Source organism: Eptesicus fuscus, chromosome 6 (assembly GCF_027574615.1).
Source record: "Eptesicus fuscus isolate TK198812 chromosome 6, DD_ASM_mEF_20220401, whole genome shotgun sequence".
NCBI classification, from domain to species: Eukaryota; Metazoa; Chordata; class Mammalia; order Chiroptera; family Vespertilionidae; genus Eptesicus; species Eptesicus fuscus.
In genome coordinates, this window is record NC_072478.1 from 7,666,389 (window position 1) to 7,681,784 (window position 15,396).

General features: G+C 51.5%; 2 protein-coding genes across 7 annotated transcripts in view; one reads left to right on the top strand and one right to left on the bottom strand.

Annotated features, from left to right (window-relative positions):
- SNAP47 (synaptosome associated protein 47) overlaps window positions 1-6,391 on the bottom strand; it is a 95,645-nt gene extending 89,254 nt beyond the window's left edge. For 2 of the 4 annotated variants that reach the window (XM_054717163.1, XM_054717162.1), the window contains exon 1: window positions 5,996-6,391. The gene's annotated coding sequence lies outside the window, so the exon portion shown is untranslated. Of the gene's footprint in view, window positions 1-3,293; window positions 3,353-5,995 lie in introns of those variants that run through there. The other 2 variants (XM_054717164.1, XM_054717165.1) reach the window with 2 other exon arrangements.
- A 119-nt stretch (window positions 6,392-6,510) lies between these two features.
- On the top strand, window positions 6,511-11,638 carry JMJD4 (jumonji domain containing 4). Of its 3 annotated transcripts, XM_054717166.1 has the most exons (7): window positions 6,511-6,733; window positions 6,844-6,929; window positions 7,184-7,349; window positions 9,500-9,625; window positions 9,966-10,212; window positions 10,750-10,896; window positions 11,224-11,638. In XM_054717166.1, the coding sequence occupies exons 1-7, from the start codon at window positions 6,642-6,644 to the stop codon at window positions 11,533-11,535; spliced, it is 1,176 nt and encodes a 391-aa protein (XP_054573141.1). In that variant the 5' UTR covers window positions 6,511-6,641; the 3' UTR covers window positions 11,536-11,638. The 3 variants fall into 3 exon arrangements, with proteins under 3 accessions (XP_054573141.1, XP_028016291.2, XP_028016296.2); XM_028160490.2 differs by having other exon boundaries at window positions 6,511-6,929; XM_028160495.2 differs by lacking the exon at window positions 7,184-7,349 and having other exon boundaries at window positions 6,511-6,929; window positions 10,052-10,212.
- Window positions 11,639-15,396: the final 3,758 nt, after the last annotated feature.

The following is a 15,396-nucleotide window of genomic DNA, read 5'->3' on the forward strand; positions in this document are numbered from 1 at the left end:
CAATAGATGCAGAAAAAGCATTTGACAAAATCCAACACCCTTTCTTGATAAAAACTCTCAACAAGGTGGGAATAGAAGGCTCATACCTCAACATAATAAAAGCTATTTATGATAAACCCACAGCAAACATCATACTCAATGGGCAAAAACTAAAACCATTTCCCCTAAGAACAGGAACAAGACAGGGATGCCCACTCTCACCACTCCTGTTTGACATAGTACTGGAAGTATTAGCTATTGCAATTAGGCAAGAAGAAGAAATAAGAGGCATCCAAATTGGAAAAGAAGAAGTGAAGCTGTCCTTATTTGCAGATGACATGATATTGTACATAAAAAACCCAAAAGATTCCATCAAAAAACTAATAGACTTAATAAATGAATTCGGCAATGTAGCGGGATACAAAATTAACCCCAAGAAATCTATGGCTTTTCTATACACCAATAATGAACTTACAGAAAGAGAGACTAAAAAAGCAATCCCATTTACCATCGCACCAAAAAAATTAAGATACCTAGGAATAAACTTAACTAAGGAGGTAAAAGACCTATACGCAGAAAACTACAGGATACTGAAAAAAGAGATAGAGGAAGACGTAAACAGATGGAAGAACATACCATGTTCCTGGATTGGTAGAATCAACATCATTAAAATGTCCATACTACCCAAAGCAATCTACAGATTCAATGCACTCCCCATCAAAATACCAACAGCATATTTCACAGACCTAGAAAGAACTCTCCAAAAATTCATCTGGAATAAAAAAAGACCCCGACTAGCCTCAGCAATCCTCAGAAAGAAGAATAAAGTAGGTGGGATCTCAATACCAGATTTCAAGCTGTATTACAAAGCCACTGTTCTCAAAACAGCCTGGTACTGGCACAAGAACAGACATATTGATCAATGGAACAGAATAGAGAACCCAGATATCGACCCAAACCACTATGCTCAATTAATATTTGACAAAGGAGGCATGAACATACAATGGAGTCAAGACAGTCTCTTCAATAAATGGTGTTGGGAAAATTGGATACATGCAAAAAAATGAAACTAGATCACCAACTTACACCATACACAAAAATAAACTCAAAATGGATACAGGACTTAAACATAAGACGGGAAACCATAAAAATACTAGAGGAATCCACAGGCAACAAAATCTCAGACATATGCCACAAGAACTTCTTCACTGACACTGCCCCTAGGGCAATGGAAGCTAAAGAGAAAATTAACAAATGGGACTACATCAAAATAAAAAGCTTTTTTACAGCAAAAGAAACCATCAACAAAACAACAAGAAAGCCCACTGCATGGGAAAACATATTTGCAAATGCTATCACTGATAAAGGTTTAATCTCCAACATCTACAGGCAGCTTATACAACTTAATAAGAGGAAGATAAATGATCCAATAAAAAAATGGGCAACAGACCTAAACAGAATATTTTCAAAAGAAGACAGAAGGAAGGCCAAGAGACACATGAAAACATGTTCAAAGTCACTTATTATCCGAGAGATGCAAATCAAAACAACAATGAGGTACCATCTCACACCTGTCAGAATGGCTATCATCAACAAATCAACAAACAACAAGTGTTGGCGAGGATGCGGAGAAAAAGGAACCCTCGTGCACTGCTGGTGGGAATGCAGACTGGTGCAGCCACTGTGGAGAACAGTATGGAGTTTCCTCAAAAAACTGAAAATGGAACTCCCATTTGACCCAGTAATCCCACTCCTGGGAATATATACGAAGAAACTAGAAACACCAGTCAGAAAGGATATATGCACCACTATGTTCATAGCAGCACAATTTACAATAGCTAAGATTTGGAAACAGCCTAGGTGCCCATCAGCAGATGACTGGATCGGAAAACTGTGGTACATCTACACAATGGAATACTATGCTGCCATAAAAAAGAAGGAATTCTCATCATTTGCAGCAACCTGGATGGAATTGGAGAACATTATGCTAAGTGAAATAAGCCAGTCAATGAAAGAAAAATACCACATGATCTCACTCATTTAGGGATAGTAAAGAACATTATAAAGTGGTGAACAAAAAGATAGATACAGAGACAGTAAAGCATCAAACAGACTTTCAAATTACAGGGGGAAAGTTTGGGAAAGGTGGGGGAGTTATGAAATCAAACGAAGGACTTGTATGCATGCATATAAGCATAAACAATGGACGCAAAACTCTGGGGGGGGGAGGGCATGTGTGGGTGTGGGGTGGGGGGGGTAATAGTAAGATATGTACACATATAATACCTCAATAAAAATATTAAAAAAAAAAAAAAGAAATCTAATGAACAAAATAAACTGGTGAATAAATTAGAATCAGAGTCATGAAAACATGGAACAGACTGACAAATCTCAGAGGGAAGGGGGTAGGGGGCAGGAAGAGATTAACCAAAGACACAGACAGAAGGGTAGTAAAGGCCTGGGGTGGGGTGGGGTAGGAACCAGGGTCGGGGAGAGGCCAATGGGGGAGAAAAATGGGGACATCTGTAATACTCTCAACAGTAAAGATTTAAAAAGGAAAAAAAAAAAGGGGGGGGGGGAGATAAAATAAAATAAAAATGCAGGCAACAACAGCCTCACACTCTCATCCCAGGAGACTCTGTGAAGGAGCCAGAAAGTCCATGCTCTTATGTCACTGGGAAGCCAGCAAGGAGTTCCTCAGCTTCTGACTCCTGACCTCTGAACAGAGGACAGTGGTATCTTCTTGAGGGGCCTGACCTGTGAGCTGTCCACACACGCTGGACCTTGCAGCAGCTCATCGCGGGGGCAAGAGTAGCTGGGCCTGCCTTTCCTCTATGCCCACAGCTCAAGCAGGATAGAGGGATCCTTAAGGCACCTGCATCTTCATCAGCCCTTTCTCCCTAGTGAGAGGAGCTCTCACCTGGGTATTCTGAGACAAGCACAGAGAAAATGCAGAGCATGGCTGCATGGGACTGACCTCTCAGGACAGGGCGCAAGTGCCACAGGCCCCAGCCAGTCATGACCAACAATACCTACCATGCACACAACCTGCTGGATTGTGAAAAATGCAAAAGGTCTCTACTTTCAGAATTAGGGGATGACTATGACATCAGTGTCACCATGGTTTTCAGTGTTTCCATGTCTGACAAATGTTGGGGGCTGAGTACCTCAGGCCTCCATCACAGCAGCATGCTCACAACCCTGGTCGACCCTGAACCTGCTGCTCCAGGACACTGAATGGCCTCTGCCCCAGTGACACCATCTCTCCCAAAATGGAGCCTCATCATGGAGCCCTCATCAACCACAGAACTCACCACAACTCCTGAGAGCCTATAAATGTGCTCACATGAGGGACAACTGGGTCTGCATCCTGAAGAAGCAAACGTCCCGCGGAGAGTGCCTTGTGCACAGTGCCAGCACATCCAGGCACCCAGGGAGTATCTGCTGAGTGAATCCCATGCCATGTGGAAACATCAACTGTCCACTGTGGACTGCTTTCCTCCTTCATGTGCTGATGCTGGTCCGATATATGCGGAGTTCTGGAGTCCTTACTTGGTCCTCACCCGCTGTAATCTAGAACCTACATCTTCTAGTGAAAGCCTTACAGACTTGCATGGACCCTGAAAATAGAGCTGAAATGGGAAGGGAAGGTCATGGCAAGGCTCCCCAAGGATATCCAGAGCTCATCGGCAGAGTGATGCTCTAGGTTACTGGACCACACTTATGATGCACGGCATTTAGTATAACATCTCTTTCAGCTCTTGCATCAGAACTGTGCCTACAGTGAAAAAGTATCAAGTAAACACCTATTTTTAGTTAATTTCCAGAGTAACAGCACCAGCAACATTTTACACACCTTCCAATAACTCCTGACCACAAGAAGGCTCAGAGTCAGAACAGTGGGAGCAGTGTCTCCAGGTGCCATGGCCAGCCTTTTCCATTACCTTCATCTCCTGCTCCTCAGAGGCACCCACTTTCAACCTGGGAGGTTCCAAGTGCTATTTGGATGTTTTACTGTAGCAGCATGGCGTATTCACAGGGCGTGCCCCATCTTTCTAGCTCCTCAGAGTAAATAGGACTTTATGTAATTCCCACTGCATTTCCTACAAAAGTAAGCACTACAAAGTGCTTACTTTTAAACTCCCTCCTGCTGTTTTCTCGCTGACCCTCTGAGGGGTGTGTCACAGGGAAGTACCCACCCCGGGGATGTGACTCCCCAGGATGTGACCACAGTATGTCTGAGTGGGGCCCAAGCATGTACACTTCTCACCAGTTCCAGGTGATGCCAAGGCTGCCGTCTAGTGGCCTTTGAGGGACACAGACCTGCTCTCACTGGTTCTGTTAGAGACTCAGTGGTGGTGACACTGCTCGTGCCAGAAGGTCACCGTGTGGGCTAGGGGAAATACAACACAAATGCCTGGAACAGCCAATGCTCAAAAAAAATGGCCTATCTCCTACCTTGAGGGACAACGCCAGGAAGCATGTGGACCTGCTGGCCCAAAGCCTCCCCTTTCTTAGAAAATTTACTCTCAACCACACACCTTCAGGAGCTGGATTCCTCCCAGGCAATACCCAACTGAATTTCATTTCTCCCATGGGGCAAACTTTGACCCATATTTCCCACATCTTTATACTAGTATACTTATGAATACTCTGCCCCTATGCCCCCCGAGATCCACAACTGTGTAAATGTACAGGGAGGGAGAGAATACAAAGGAATGAATAAATGAATGAACACATATCTGGAATGAAAGCTCTACATCAAAATGGAAAACATGCTCATCCCTGGATGGGGTTGTGGTTGACTCTTTTTCTCCATTTAGCCTTCCCCTTGTGTTCTCACTGTCTGCCCTAAACTAACCAGCCCAATGAAGAATGCCACACCTTAAACACACAGGCAGATGGGACACAGATCACACAACACCTCCCACTGCTCCACTTGCCACACAATATCCACCCCCAGTCCCATTTCTCCCATGTTCTTTTTTGTTGTTGTTAATCCTCACCCAAGGATATTTTTTCCATTGCTTTTTAGAGAAAGTAGAAAGGAAGAGGAAGGGGGAAGGGGAGGAGGAAGTGGAGGGGATGGAGGGGAAGGAGGTGGGAGGAAGGGGGAGGGAGAAAGGGTAGGGGGGAAGGAAGCTGGGGAGGAGGGAAGGGGAGGAGAGGGGAGGAGAAGGAGAGGGGAAGGAGGAGAGGAGGGTAGGGGGAAGGGGAGGAGGAACTGGAGGGGAAGGAGGAGAAGGAGGGGAAGGGGAGGGGGAAGGAAGCTGGAGAGGAGGGAGGGGGAGGGGAGGAAGGGAGGAAGAGAGGAAGGGAGGATGCATCTTTCCCTCCAGGAAATGAGATGAGAGAGGTCTTATTTGCTTTTTCTTCTGCCTTACTATGTTGGAGATGTGTTAAGTTCTGCCCAACTCTGTTCTCTCTTGCTGATGCTCCACATACATGTATGCAATCTGACAAGTTCACACAGTAACGAGTCTGGTTTCTTTCTTTCCATGCTGAGGTGGGTATGTTTGTGAGGGTAGGACTGATTTCTCCGATATGCCGAGACGTGACATGTCACCCCCACCACCTTTCCACTCATGTCCCTCCATTGTAGGCCTGCGGTAAATGCAGGCTCAAATCCCCATCGTTGATCACCACACCCTCTTTTCAGGTCTTCCTATTCCTCCACAATCCCTCCTAGCATCTTCCAGGCACCTACCAATCCCTCCAAGTCCCCGCTATCTCTCCAGCCCCCCCTCCCCCATACTTCAGGTCTCCGCCATCCCCCTAGGCTCCCAGCATCCCCTCCAGGTCCCCATGGTTCCTTTCCCTCCAGGTTTCCACCATCACCATAGGCCCCATTATCTCCTCTAGATTCCCACAATCTCCCTAGGCCCTCTTATTCCCCTTAGGCCCCCACCGTCCTCTCCAGGTCCCCCATCATCCCCTTAGTCCTTCACTACCCCCCAGTACCCCACCTTTGGCCCTTCTGTCCGTTTCTCAGCCCGGCCCGCAACCCACCACCTACCGCAGTCCCTGGGGCACTGGAAAGAGGAGGGGCCCTCACTGCCAGATAGACTAGGCACGACGCGCTCCTGAGTCTTGCTTGAGGCGCGAAGATGACGAGACTCAGGGTGGGCGCCGTTTGAAAACCTCAGGCGCTGTGTGGACCCGGAGCCGGTCGGGTGTTTGGAGGGCTGCCCCAGCGCCCGCCCTACCTGCGCCGGTGAGGGCCGCCGCGTCGTGCGCATGCGCTCAGGGCCCGGCGCTCCGCCGCACCGGCTCCGGCAGGAACTCTGCCTGGGGCGTCTTGGTTCCCCTCCGCAGCGTCTGGCGCTCGTGTGCGCCTCGCGATCTCGTTCCTGCCAGCGCGCGGGTACCCAAGGCTTCTGTGCGGAAGTAGTTTTAAGAAGTACTTCCTTCACCTCCCAGGTTAACAGGCAAGGCTGTGGGAGGCCCGAGGCCGGCTTCCGGCTTCCGCCCTTTCCCGGCGGCGGCGGCACTGGCCCTCCGTCCTCCCAAGCCCCCGCACCCCACCCCCGCCCCGGCCCCTCAGCTCTCGGTAGACCCTCTCCTCCCCTCCCGATCCTCCCGCCCGAAACTTCTCCATCCCCCGATAGAACCCTTTGTTCCCTCCTGAGCCATCCCCTCCGCCCTCAGCAGCCCCGCACCCCATGGATGCAGAGCCTGGCCTGGCATGGACAGGGAGACGCGCGTGTTCGCCGAGAGCTATTTCCGAGGCCTCCGGGGGCGTCTCCCCAGCAAGGTCTGCCCGACCCCGGACCGTGTGGACTTCATCGAGAAGCCCGACTCCTTTTCCTACACGGACTTCTTCAAGGGTTACCTGCTCCCCAACGTGCCCTGTGTTTTCTCCAGCGCCTTCACTGAGGACTGGGGCAGCAGGAAGCACTGGGTGACACCCGGTGGGAAGCCCGACTTCGATTACCTGCTTCAGAATTATGGTAAGGACTGAGGGCGAGCGCAAGCACAGGACTAGAGCCGAGTCCTCTTCCTCTCATCCTGCCAAACTCCCTTCATAGCACCAGGGGCGCAAATGCGGGTAGCCACTGAGGGTTTGGGGAGAAGGCATCAGTGGGCTCCCCAAGGAATTCATGCGGAGACGGCATAAGCAGCGAGTTGGAGGGGTGGACAGGATCAGAGACAATGAAGAAGCTGGAGGACTCAGGAAAGTATGTGCCTGACCCTCCCTTTCCAGGAGATGTAGTTGTACCTGTTGCAAACTGCGGGGTCCAGGAATACAACTCGAACCCTAAAGAACACATGCCCCTCAAAGATTACATCAGCTACTGGAAAGAGTTCATCCAGGGAGACTACTCCTCTCCACGGGGCTGTCTCTACCTCAAAGACTGGCACCTGTGCAGGTAAAGGTGTGGTGCAATGGCCACGGCGCTGCTTTTTCCGGACTTGAGTGAGCCCTGGCTGCACACCGGGGATCTCCCTGGTTAGGAATTTTAATCCGTATTTTTAAAAATCCAGCTCTGCAGCACAGTGTGGCCATCCCATGGTGTGCACGCAGTTGGCTGCTGTGGAGAAGCGGGATTGGTGGAGGTGCAGGTGGGCTCTGGGAATTACCTCTTTGTCACATTTGCTCAGAGCTGAAGGCTCCACTTCCATCTAACTGGCAGCACCCAGCCTGCCTTCCTCTGCTCAGATGCCCCTGGGAATCAGCCTCCCTTTCCAGCCCTCTTTCTCTAGGTCCAGCCTGTTGGGCTGCCAGTCTCCTGACTGGCTGCCTGCCGAGCCCTGCACCCCACTGCTAGGCTCACTCAGGTGCAACTGCTCTTTAAGCTGTGGCCCACCTGCTTAAAATCTCATCACTGCTGCCCTAGCTGGTTTGGCTCAATGAATAGAGCTCGGCCTGTGGACTGAAGGGTCCCAGGTTCGATTCCAGCCAAGGGCACATGCCTGGGTTGCGGGCTCGATCCCCAGTAGGGGGTGTGCAGGAAGCAGCCAATCAATGATCTCTCTCATCATTGATGTTTCTATCTCTCCCTCTCCCTTTCTCTCTAAAAATCAATAAAAATATATTTTTTTAAAATCTCATCACTGCTGAGCAGCACCAACTATAAAGAGGACTTTTCTTTGCTCCCTCCTGCACACTTCCACCTGGGGAGCTCAAACCGATGCTGTTCTGAAAACATCTCACTCTCACTGTTGTGACCGCTTTCTGAGGGGGTCTTCTGGTTTTGTTTCCATTTCCCCCACCCAGGGGCATGCTTTTCACCAGCAGAAACCATCCTAATCAGACTCCCCTTAGCTGGCACAAAGGTGTAGTTAGTTGGATGAATGCGTGCACAAATTGAATTCTTGTTTTGCTGATGTGGAAACTCAGGCTCAAAAAGGTAAAATGAGACTAGAACTCAGGCCCATGTGATTCCAAGACCACTGCTAGAGTACACGAAACACGCCAGCGCCAGCCCCCACCCACCGCACCCATAGCATGTCCTCAGTGTTCCTGCCACAGCTCTTTGGATTGGGCATGGAACTTTCTGTGTAGACAGTGGTTAAGGTGTGACCAGACACTGACCCTGGCTTTCTGGCACTCATAGGCCCTGATGCTTATGCAGTGTGGATTTGAGCTTCAGATAAGCAATGAGTGTGTGTGTGTGTGTGGCGGGTGTGTGGCGGGGGGGGGGGGGGGGGGTTTGTTTGTTTGTTGTTTTTGGTGTAAATATATCCCAAGTATTGCATGGGGCACACTTGTACTAAAAACTTTATTGTTAGTTTGAAATTAGGTGTTGACTGAGTGTTCTGGCAACAGTAAAATGAAAAGAGCCGAGCAGGCCTGGGCTAGGCAGACACGGGAGGCACTGTCTGAGCAGGGTGTGTGAATGGGCAGGAGTCAGTGCACAAGGCATGGTGTTGGGGGAATTCCAAGTGGTTTGGTGGTACTGGGTTCTCCTGGCCTCTGACTGAGCATGAGGTGTGAGCCTGCCCGGCATTCTCCCTTGGGCTGGTTTGACATGCTCCTGTGTTTGAGAGCCCATGGCTGGGTTGGGGGATCCACCAATGGAATAAGGATTTGAGAGGCTGAGGGTGAAGAGGACCTTGGTGTTCATGGCAGTCCTTGTGCCAGGGCCTGTGGCCTTGTGTCTGCTCAACAGAGTCAAGGTCACTGGTGTGGGTGAAAACACCAAAGCAACCCACAATTTCAGAAAACCGTGTCATTCCAATGATGCGTTTAGAACCCAACTCTGAAATCCAACAGTCTGAAATCCCGGACCATGTGCTGGAGGGCCCAGAGCGCGTGGGTTGCTACCTCCATGGCTGGTCTAACCCTGTCACAGCACCCCTCGGCCATCTCATCTACTTACCACCCTGGTTCAGGTATTTGGGCGAGCTCAACTAGGATCATCTGATGGTCAGACCAGGGCTGGTCATCTGAGGTGGCCCCACTCAGCCTGGCAGTTGGTCCTGGCCCTGGAAGGCAGCTCAGGGGCCCCCATATCAGTGCCCATTGGGTTTGGGAGCGTGGAGATGGCAGCATCCTCATGCCGCTTGCTCTCTGAAGGTACTCCTCTGCCGAGGACTTATTCACCCTGCCCGTGTACTTCTCGTCCGACTGGCTCAACGAGTACTGGGACACCCTGGATGTGGACGACTACCGTTTCATCTACATGGGGCCCGCTGGCACCTGGTAACCGTGTCCGCTCCCACCCACTGCCCTGCACCTTGTCCCTGATCACTCTCCTGAACCATGTTGCACTCTCAGAGCCTCTGAGAGATTGCCCTTGGCCAGGCCATGGAGTCAGCTGCCAGGTCTGGCATTTCCAAGCCCATTTCCTTCTTCCATAGCTCTGCTCAGAACCGGTGTCCCTCCAGCGGGATATTCGGAAGTGGGGAAGGTCTGGCTCACCCCTGTGGCTCACAGATAGGTGTGAGCGCTGGGGATCTGGGGCCTCTGAGTGTGGCCAGTCTATTTGGAAGAACCAAAGCCCACACCCAGACCACGAGACACCAACAGGGACTCTTCACAGGTCGCCGTTCCATGCCGACATTCTCCGCTCCTACAGCTGGTCTGTCAACATCTGCGGGAGGAAAAAGTGGCTCTTCTTCCCACCAGGGCAAGAAGAAGCCCTGCGGGATAGCCACGGTGGCCTACCCTACGATGTGACCGCCCCTGAATTCCTGGATAGCCACCTGCACCGGGTGCTGGAGGTCACGCAGGAGGCAGGCGAGATGGTGTTTGTGCCCAGCGGGTGGCACCACCAAGTCCACAATCTGGTAGGGTGGGCATACCCTGCTCCACGTGCCCAAGAGGTAGTCCGGGCAGGCACGGAGACATGCCAGGGGGGTTTATCAGGCTGGCCTTGACCCCCTTTCGACTGGACCCTCAGCCTGCTCTTGGACTTTTCTTGATGCTTCCTGAGGAGAGAGGGCTGGGCTGTCCCTGCTGGCTCCACAGTTGGCAGGTTGTCCCTCTGGGAGAGCCCGGGTGTGTGATAAGGCCGGCCATAGTGAGGCTGGGCCCATGTGTAGGCTTGTTGAACCCACACAGCACTGCTAAGGGCTCCCTCCCTTCCACATTACTTTCCTCGTCTGCACATAGTAGGGTTGTCCAGGGCCCCTGGGGAGCCCCACCCTGGACTAGCTATGGACTCAGGTGGTCCCAGACTCGGTTCCCTCTTACCTGCTGACACCCACTGGGAGATACGAGGGAGAGCCTTTCTCAGCTGAGGAGGGCAGGGAGGACCTCAGGATGGGGGAGGGGACACTGCCCCTGTGGGATTGTAAGGACAGCCTGCAATCTGCCTCTTCCAGGAGGACACTATCTCCATCAACCATAACTGGATCAATGGCTGTAACCTGGCCAACACGTGGCGTTTCCTGCAGCAGGAGCTGTGTGCCGTGCAGCAGGAGGTCAGCGAGTGGAGGGACACCATGCCAGACTGGCACCACCACTGCCAGGTGGGGTGTTTGGCCCGGACAAGACTGGGGACAGGGAGGGGCCAAGGCATGGGAGGGAGGTTGGCGGGAGCTCACCAGAGACAGGGCTGCAGTGGGGGGAGGGGTGGCTACCTGGTCTGCTGGGAAGAGGGTTAGTCTGGGGCTGAGGCAGATCACTGGGGCTCAGACCAATCCATCACTGGCTGGCCTCCAGGTATCTGACTCCATCCTCCAAGACTGGTCGATGGCTTGGGATCCTTGGCAGCTGGGACTCTGTCCACAGTCAGCAGAAACTTGCCTGGAGTTGCAGGTGAGCAGTAGCTCACTGGCCTCTCCTCTCTGCTCCAGGTCATCATGAAGTCCTGCTCCGGAATTAATTTTGAAGAATTTTACCACTTCCTCAAGGTCATTGCTGAAAGGAGGCTCCCCCTAGTGAAGAAGATAGGCCCCGGTGAAGTGCAGTGCGGTGAGGGCTCTGGGCTGGGCCCCCAGCACACCATTTTTGACATCAGCCGGATCGCTGAGGTGCTGGCGTCTGTGGTGGTCAACCCCGACTTCCAGAGAGTGGACACGAGCAAGTTTTCGCCGCGGCCAGAGGACCTCCTACAGCAGCTGCAGGAGGCCCTGGCCACCACAGAGCCCCTTTCGTGTGCGCCCTGAGCGTTAGTTGGCAGCCTGACAAGGACCCTCGAGGCCCTGCTCCAGGGTCCCTTCCAGAAATAAAGCTGCATCCTCTGTGTGGGCTGGGACATGTGGCCTCCCAGATATGGTTCCTGCTCTTAAGGGTCTGGTACTGTCCTGGCATCCCAGACTCCAGTGCCTGTCCAGAGGGTCCAGGTTCCTTGTCCTTGTGAGGCCCAGCCGGACTGGGGACTCAGACTGGTGAGGGGGTGGGTGGAGAGTTGTTGGTAGCTTGGACCTGTGGCAAGGCTGTGGGTATGCTGGGGACTCAGGAGTGTGAGCAGCATGTGGCTGATTTTTCTTGGTGTCCCTAGCCCTCCCTTAGCCGAGACCAGCACCAAGCTGTTGGGCTTCCCGTCCACAGCAGCACAGGGCAATGGATTGTTTTGCAGGCCCACTCTACAATAGCATCACACACACCCCAAGTCCACGCCGATTCCTCTGGAAGCAAGCCCCCTGGGGTGGGGTAGAGACTGGGGCCCAAGGCACCTCCATGCTGCAGGGCCTGTGTCTATCCCACATTCGAACCACTGTTTAAATAGCTCCCTCCTTTCCTCCACTGGCCCCTGGCCCCCCTTGGCAAGGTCCTGAGCCAGAGATGTCATACCGGTCTGTGCTCTAGGCCAAGCCTTCAGGTATCACAGGCACTGTATTCAGGGGACACTCAGGCCCTGCTGGCAGTAAGTGGCAAGTCAGAACACCCGTTGCCTCCCTTCTGCTTGCTGCAGCAACACCTTCCCCTTCAGAGACTCCATTCAGGGACAGCCCTTTGCTCCCAACCAGCAGTGAGAGGGCCCTGATTAAGATCTACCTGCAGGCCAGATGGAGCCCAGGCCTCTTCCACACCTTGCACATCCATTCTGCACCATCCACCTACTTGTTGCACACTTTGCAAACTGATTCAACAACCACTCTGCACACTCACTTTCCATCCATTTCCCAACCCTTGCACATCTCTTCTGTGCCAGGCAAATCAATTATTACACACTGTTACACATTTTAACCTCTGCAAGCTTATCTGCACCATCCAATTTCTATCCCCTGCACACCTCTGCCCCCTCCCCCCAAGAGTGGGTCCAGGTAGCTCCTTCCTGCAGGGGGCAGGGGAGAGGGCAATGGGGCAGGGCCTGGCACACCTGTGTGTCACTGTCATGGGATGAGTGCTCTCCAGGGAAATGGAACCAAGCTGAATGAAAAGAGATGGGGCTGATGAGTGTGAGTCTGCAGAGAAGGCTGGGCTCGGGCAAGGTTTCTGTGTTGCAGTCTGGAGGCAAAATTGCTCCTTCATAAACCTTGGTCCTTGCTCTTAATACCTCAACTGCTTGGACAAGGCCCACCCACATTATGGCAGGGTCATCTGCTTTACTCAGTCTGCTGAGTTAAGCATGAATCTCCTCTAAAACCTTTGACAGCATTATCCTCACTGGTGTTTGACCAAGTGGCGCTGTGGCCTTGCCACATTGGCATATAAATGTGACCAGTGTAATCACTCTGCTTGTTCATTTGGACTCAGCAATCACTGCTTCCTCCAGCACCCGCTTCTGAACACGCCCACACTGACATTCAGCAGTCTCCTTGCACAGTTACTGCGGGCAATCCAGTAACCCCCCGTGGTGTCCTCACCTGCCCCCATGCTCTTCCATTTGACTCAGTCAATACAATTCCCTGGGTGTTGTGTTTGTTTTTAATCCTCACCCGAGGATATTTTTCCACTGATTTTTAGAGAGAGGGAAAGACAGATAAATATTGATGTGAGAGAAACACATCGATTGGTTGCCTCCTGCATGAGCCCCAACCAGGGCTCGGGCTGGGGAGGAGTCTGCAACCAAGGTACATGCCCTTGACCAGACTTGAACCTGGGGCCCTTTGGTCTGCAGGCTGACACTATCCACTGAGCCAAACCAGCTAGGGCTCCTGGGTGTTTTGCCACAGCGTGTGACTAAACTAGTCATATCACTGTGTAATTCTGCAACCATCCTTTGCACATTCGTCCTATACCAACCAACATCCACTGTTTGCATGCCCTCTACCATTTAATCACTGCACACTCCGTGTAATTAAAAAGTCACGGTCTCATTCTCCAACCTCACACTTTGCACACCCAGTGTTTGCCATTCACAGTCAACTTTTACCCACGCACCATGTGCAGCTCAACAACCAATCTGTGCATGCATCTCACTCCATCCAACTTTTCCTCCAGCACACCCTCTGTGGCATTTAACAACTGCTTTTCTAATGCTCACAGACTCACTTTGCACAGCCACCGTGTGCTGTTCACCAGTGTCTTGTTGCACACTCCTGTGCAAGAGCCACTCTGAACACTTTACTGGTTACCAACCTCTATTCACCATTCTGCTCTTTCCAGCTCCCATCCTGCACCACTGTGAGCCAGTGCTTGCACACTCACTGCAAGTCAACAACCATTGCATGCATGTCAATTCAGTCATTCCTTGCACATTAGCCCTACACTATCCAAGTTCCATTACGCCATCAATAATCACCTCACATGCCGAAAACGGTTTGGCTCAGTGGATAGAGCATCGGCCTGCGGACTGGAAGGTCCCAGGTTCAATTCCGGTCAAGGGCATGTACCTTGGTTGCGGGCACATCCCCGGTAGGGGGTGTGCAGGAGGCAGCTGGTCGATGTTTCTCTCTCGACGTTTCTAGCTCTCTATTCCTCTCTGTAAAAATCAATAAAAAATATTTTAAAATATATATATCACCTCACAATCACTGGTTGAACAATCACTTGCACCATTTTGCTCTCTCCTATGTCTTCTTGCACAGTCACTGGGCCCTGCACAGGTGACAATTGTAGCCATCATGGGGGAAGGGATAACTCAGCTGCCCCACATTTCACCCTGCTCCTGCCTTTACAAGCTATATATTCTGGATCGGTTGGAAAAAAAAGTGATAGGCTAGAGCAGTGGTCGGCAAACTCATTAGTCAACAGAGCCAAATATCAACAGTACAACGATTGAAATTTCTTTTGAGAGCCAAATTTTTTAAACTTAAACTTCTAACACCACTTCAAAATAGACTTGCCCAGGTCGTGGTATTTTGTGGAAGAGCCCCACTCAAGGGGCCAAAGAGCCGCATGTGGCTCGCGAGCCGCAGTTTGCCGACCACGGGGCTAGAGGTTGTGTCTGTCCCAGAGGCTCCCTACTGGGTCTGCTGTTAGGCCTTGAGCCCTGATCCTGGGGAAAGCCCCAGAGTGCTCACGGGAGCTCAGGACAGTGTCTTTCCCTAGGGTTGGAAGCACTGCAGTGTTCAATTGGTAATGATGTGTTCCTGCTGCCTGTGGACATCAGTCCTGCTTGCACCTCCTCCCCTGCCCACCAGGCTACATCTTTCAGCCCACCCACTGCAAAGGTTACACCCCCATGACATAACCAAAGCACATTCCTCAGGGCCAGCAGGAGGGGAGTGAACACTGTCCCTGACTTGAGGGGGTGGGCGGCTAGAGGCTCTCTCCCAGGACGGTTCAAATCTAGGTGAAAGGCCAACTGCAGGGCCCTTGGGACAGGGTGGAGTCCTGCCTGCCCTCATATTCTTGGCTAATAATCTTCCTCTGGCCTTTTCCTTCCTACATTGTATGTTTTCATCTATTTTACAATTTTTCCCATTTAGTGCTGATGAATTCCAGTTTGACCTTAAAAACTACAATTCCCCAATTGGCAGTCAAAAGATACCTCAGCAAGGGAAGCAGAAAGTGTTTCTTTTTCCTCAAAGTGTAGAAAGGCAGCCACTGTCTGGGGCAGCAAGTGGCCCTGACAAGTGCTATTTTTAAAGACGCCCAATTTCAGGGGCTGTAGCTCTGCCTGTGTAAGTACCTTCAAC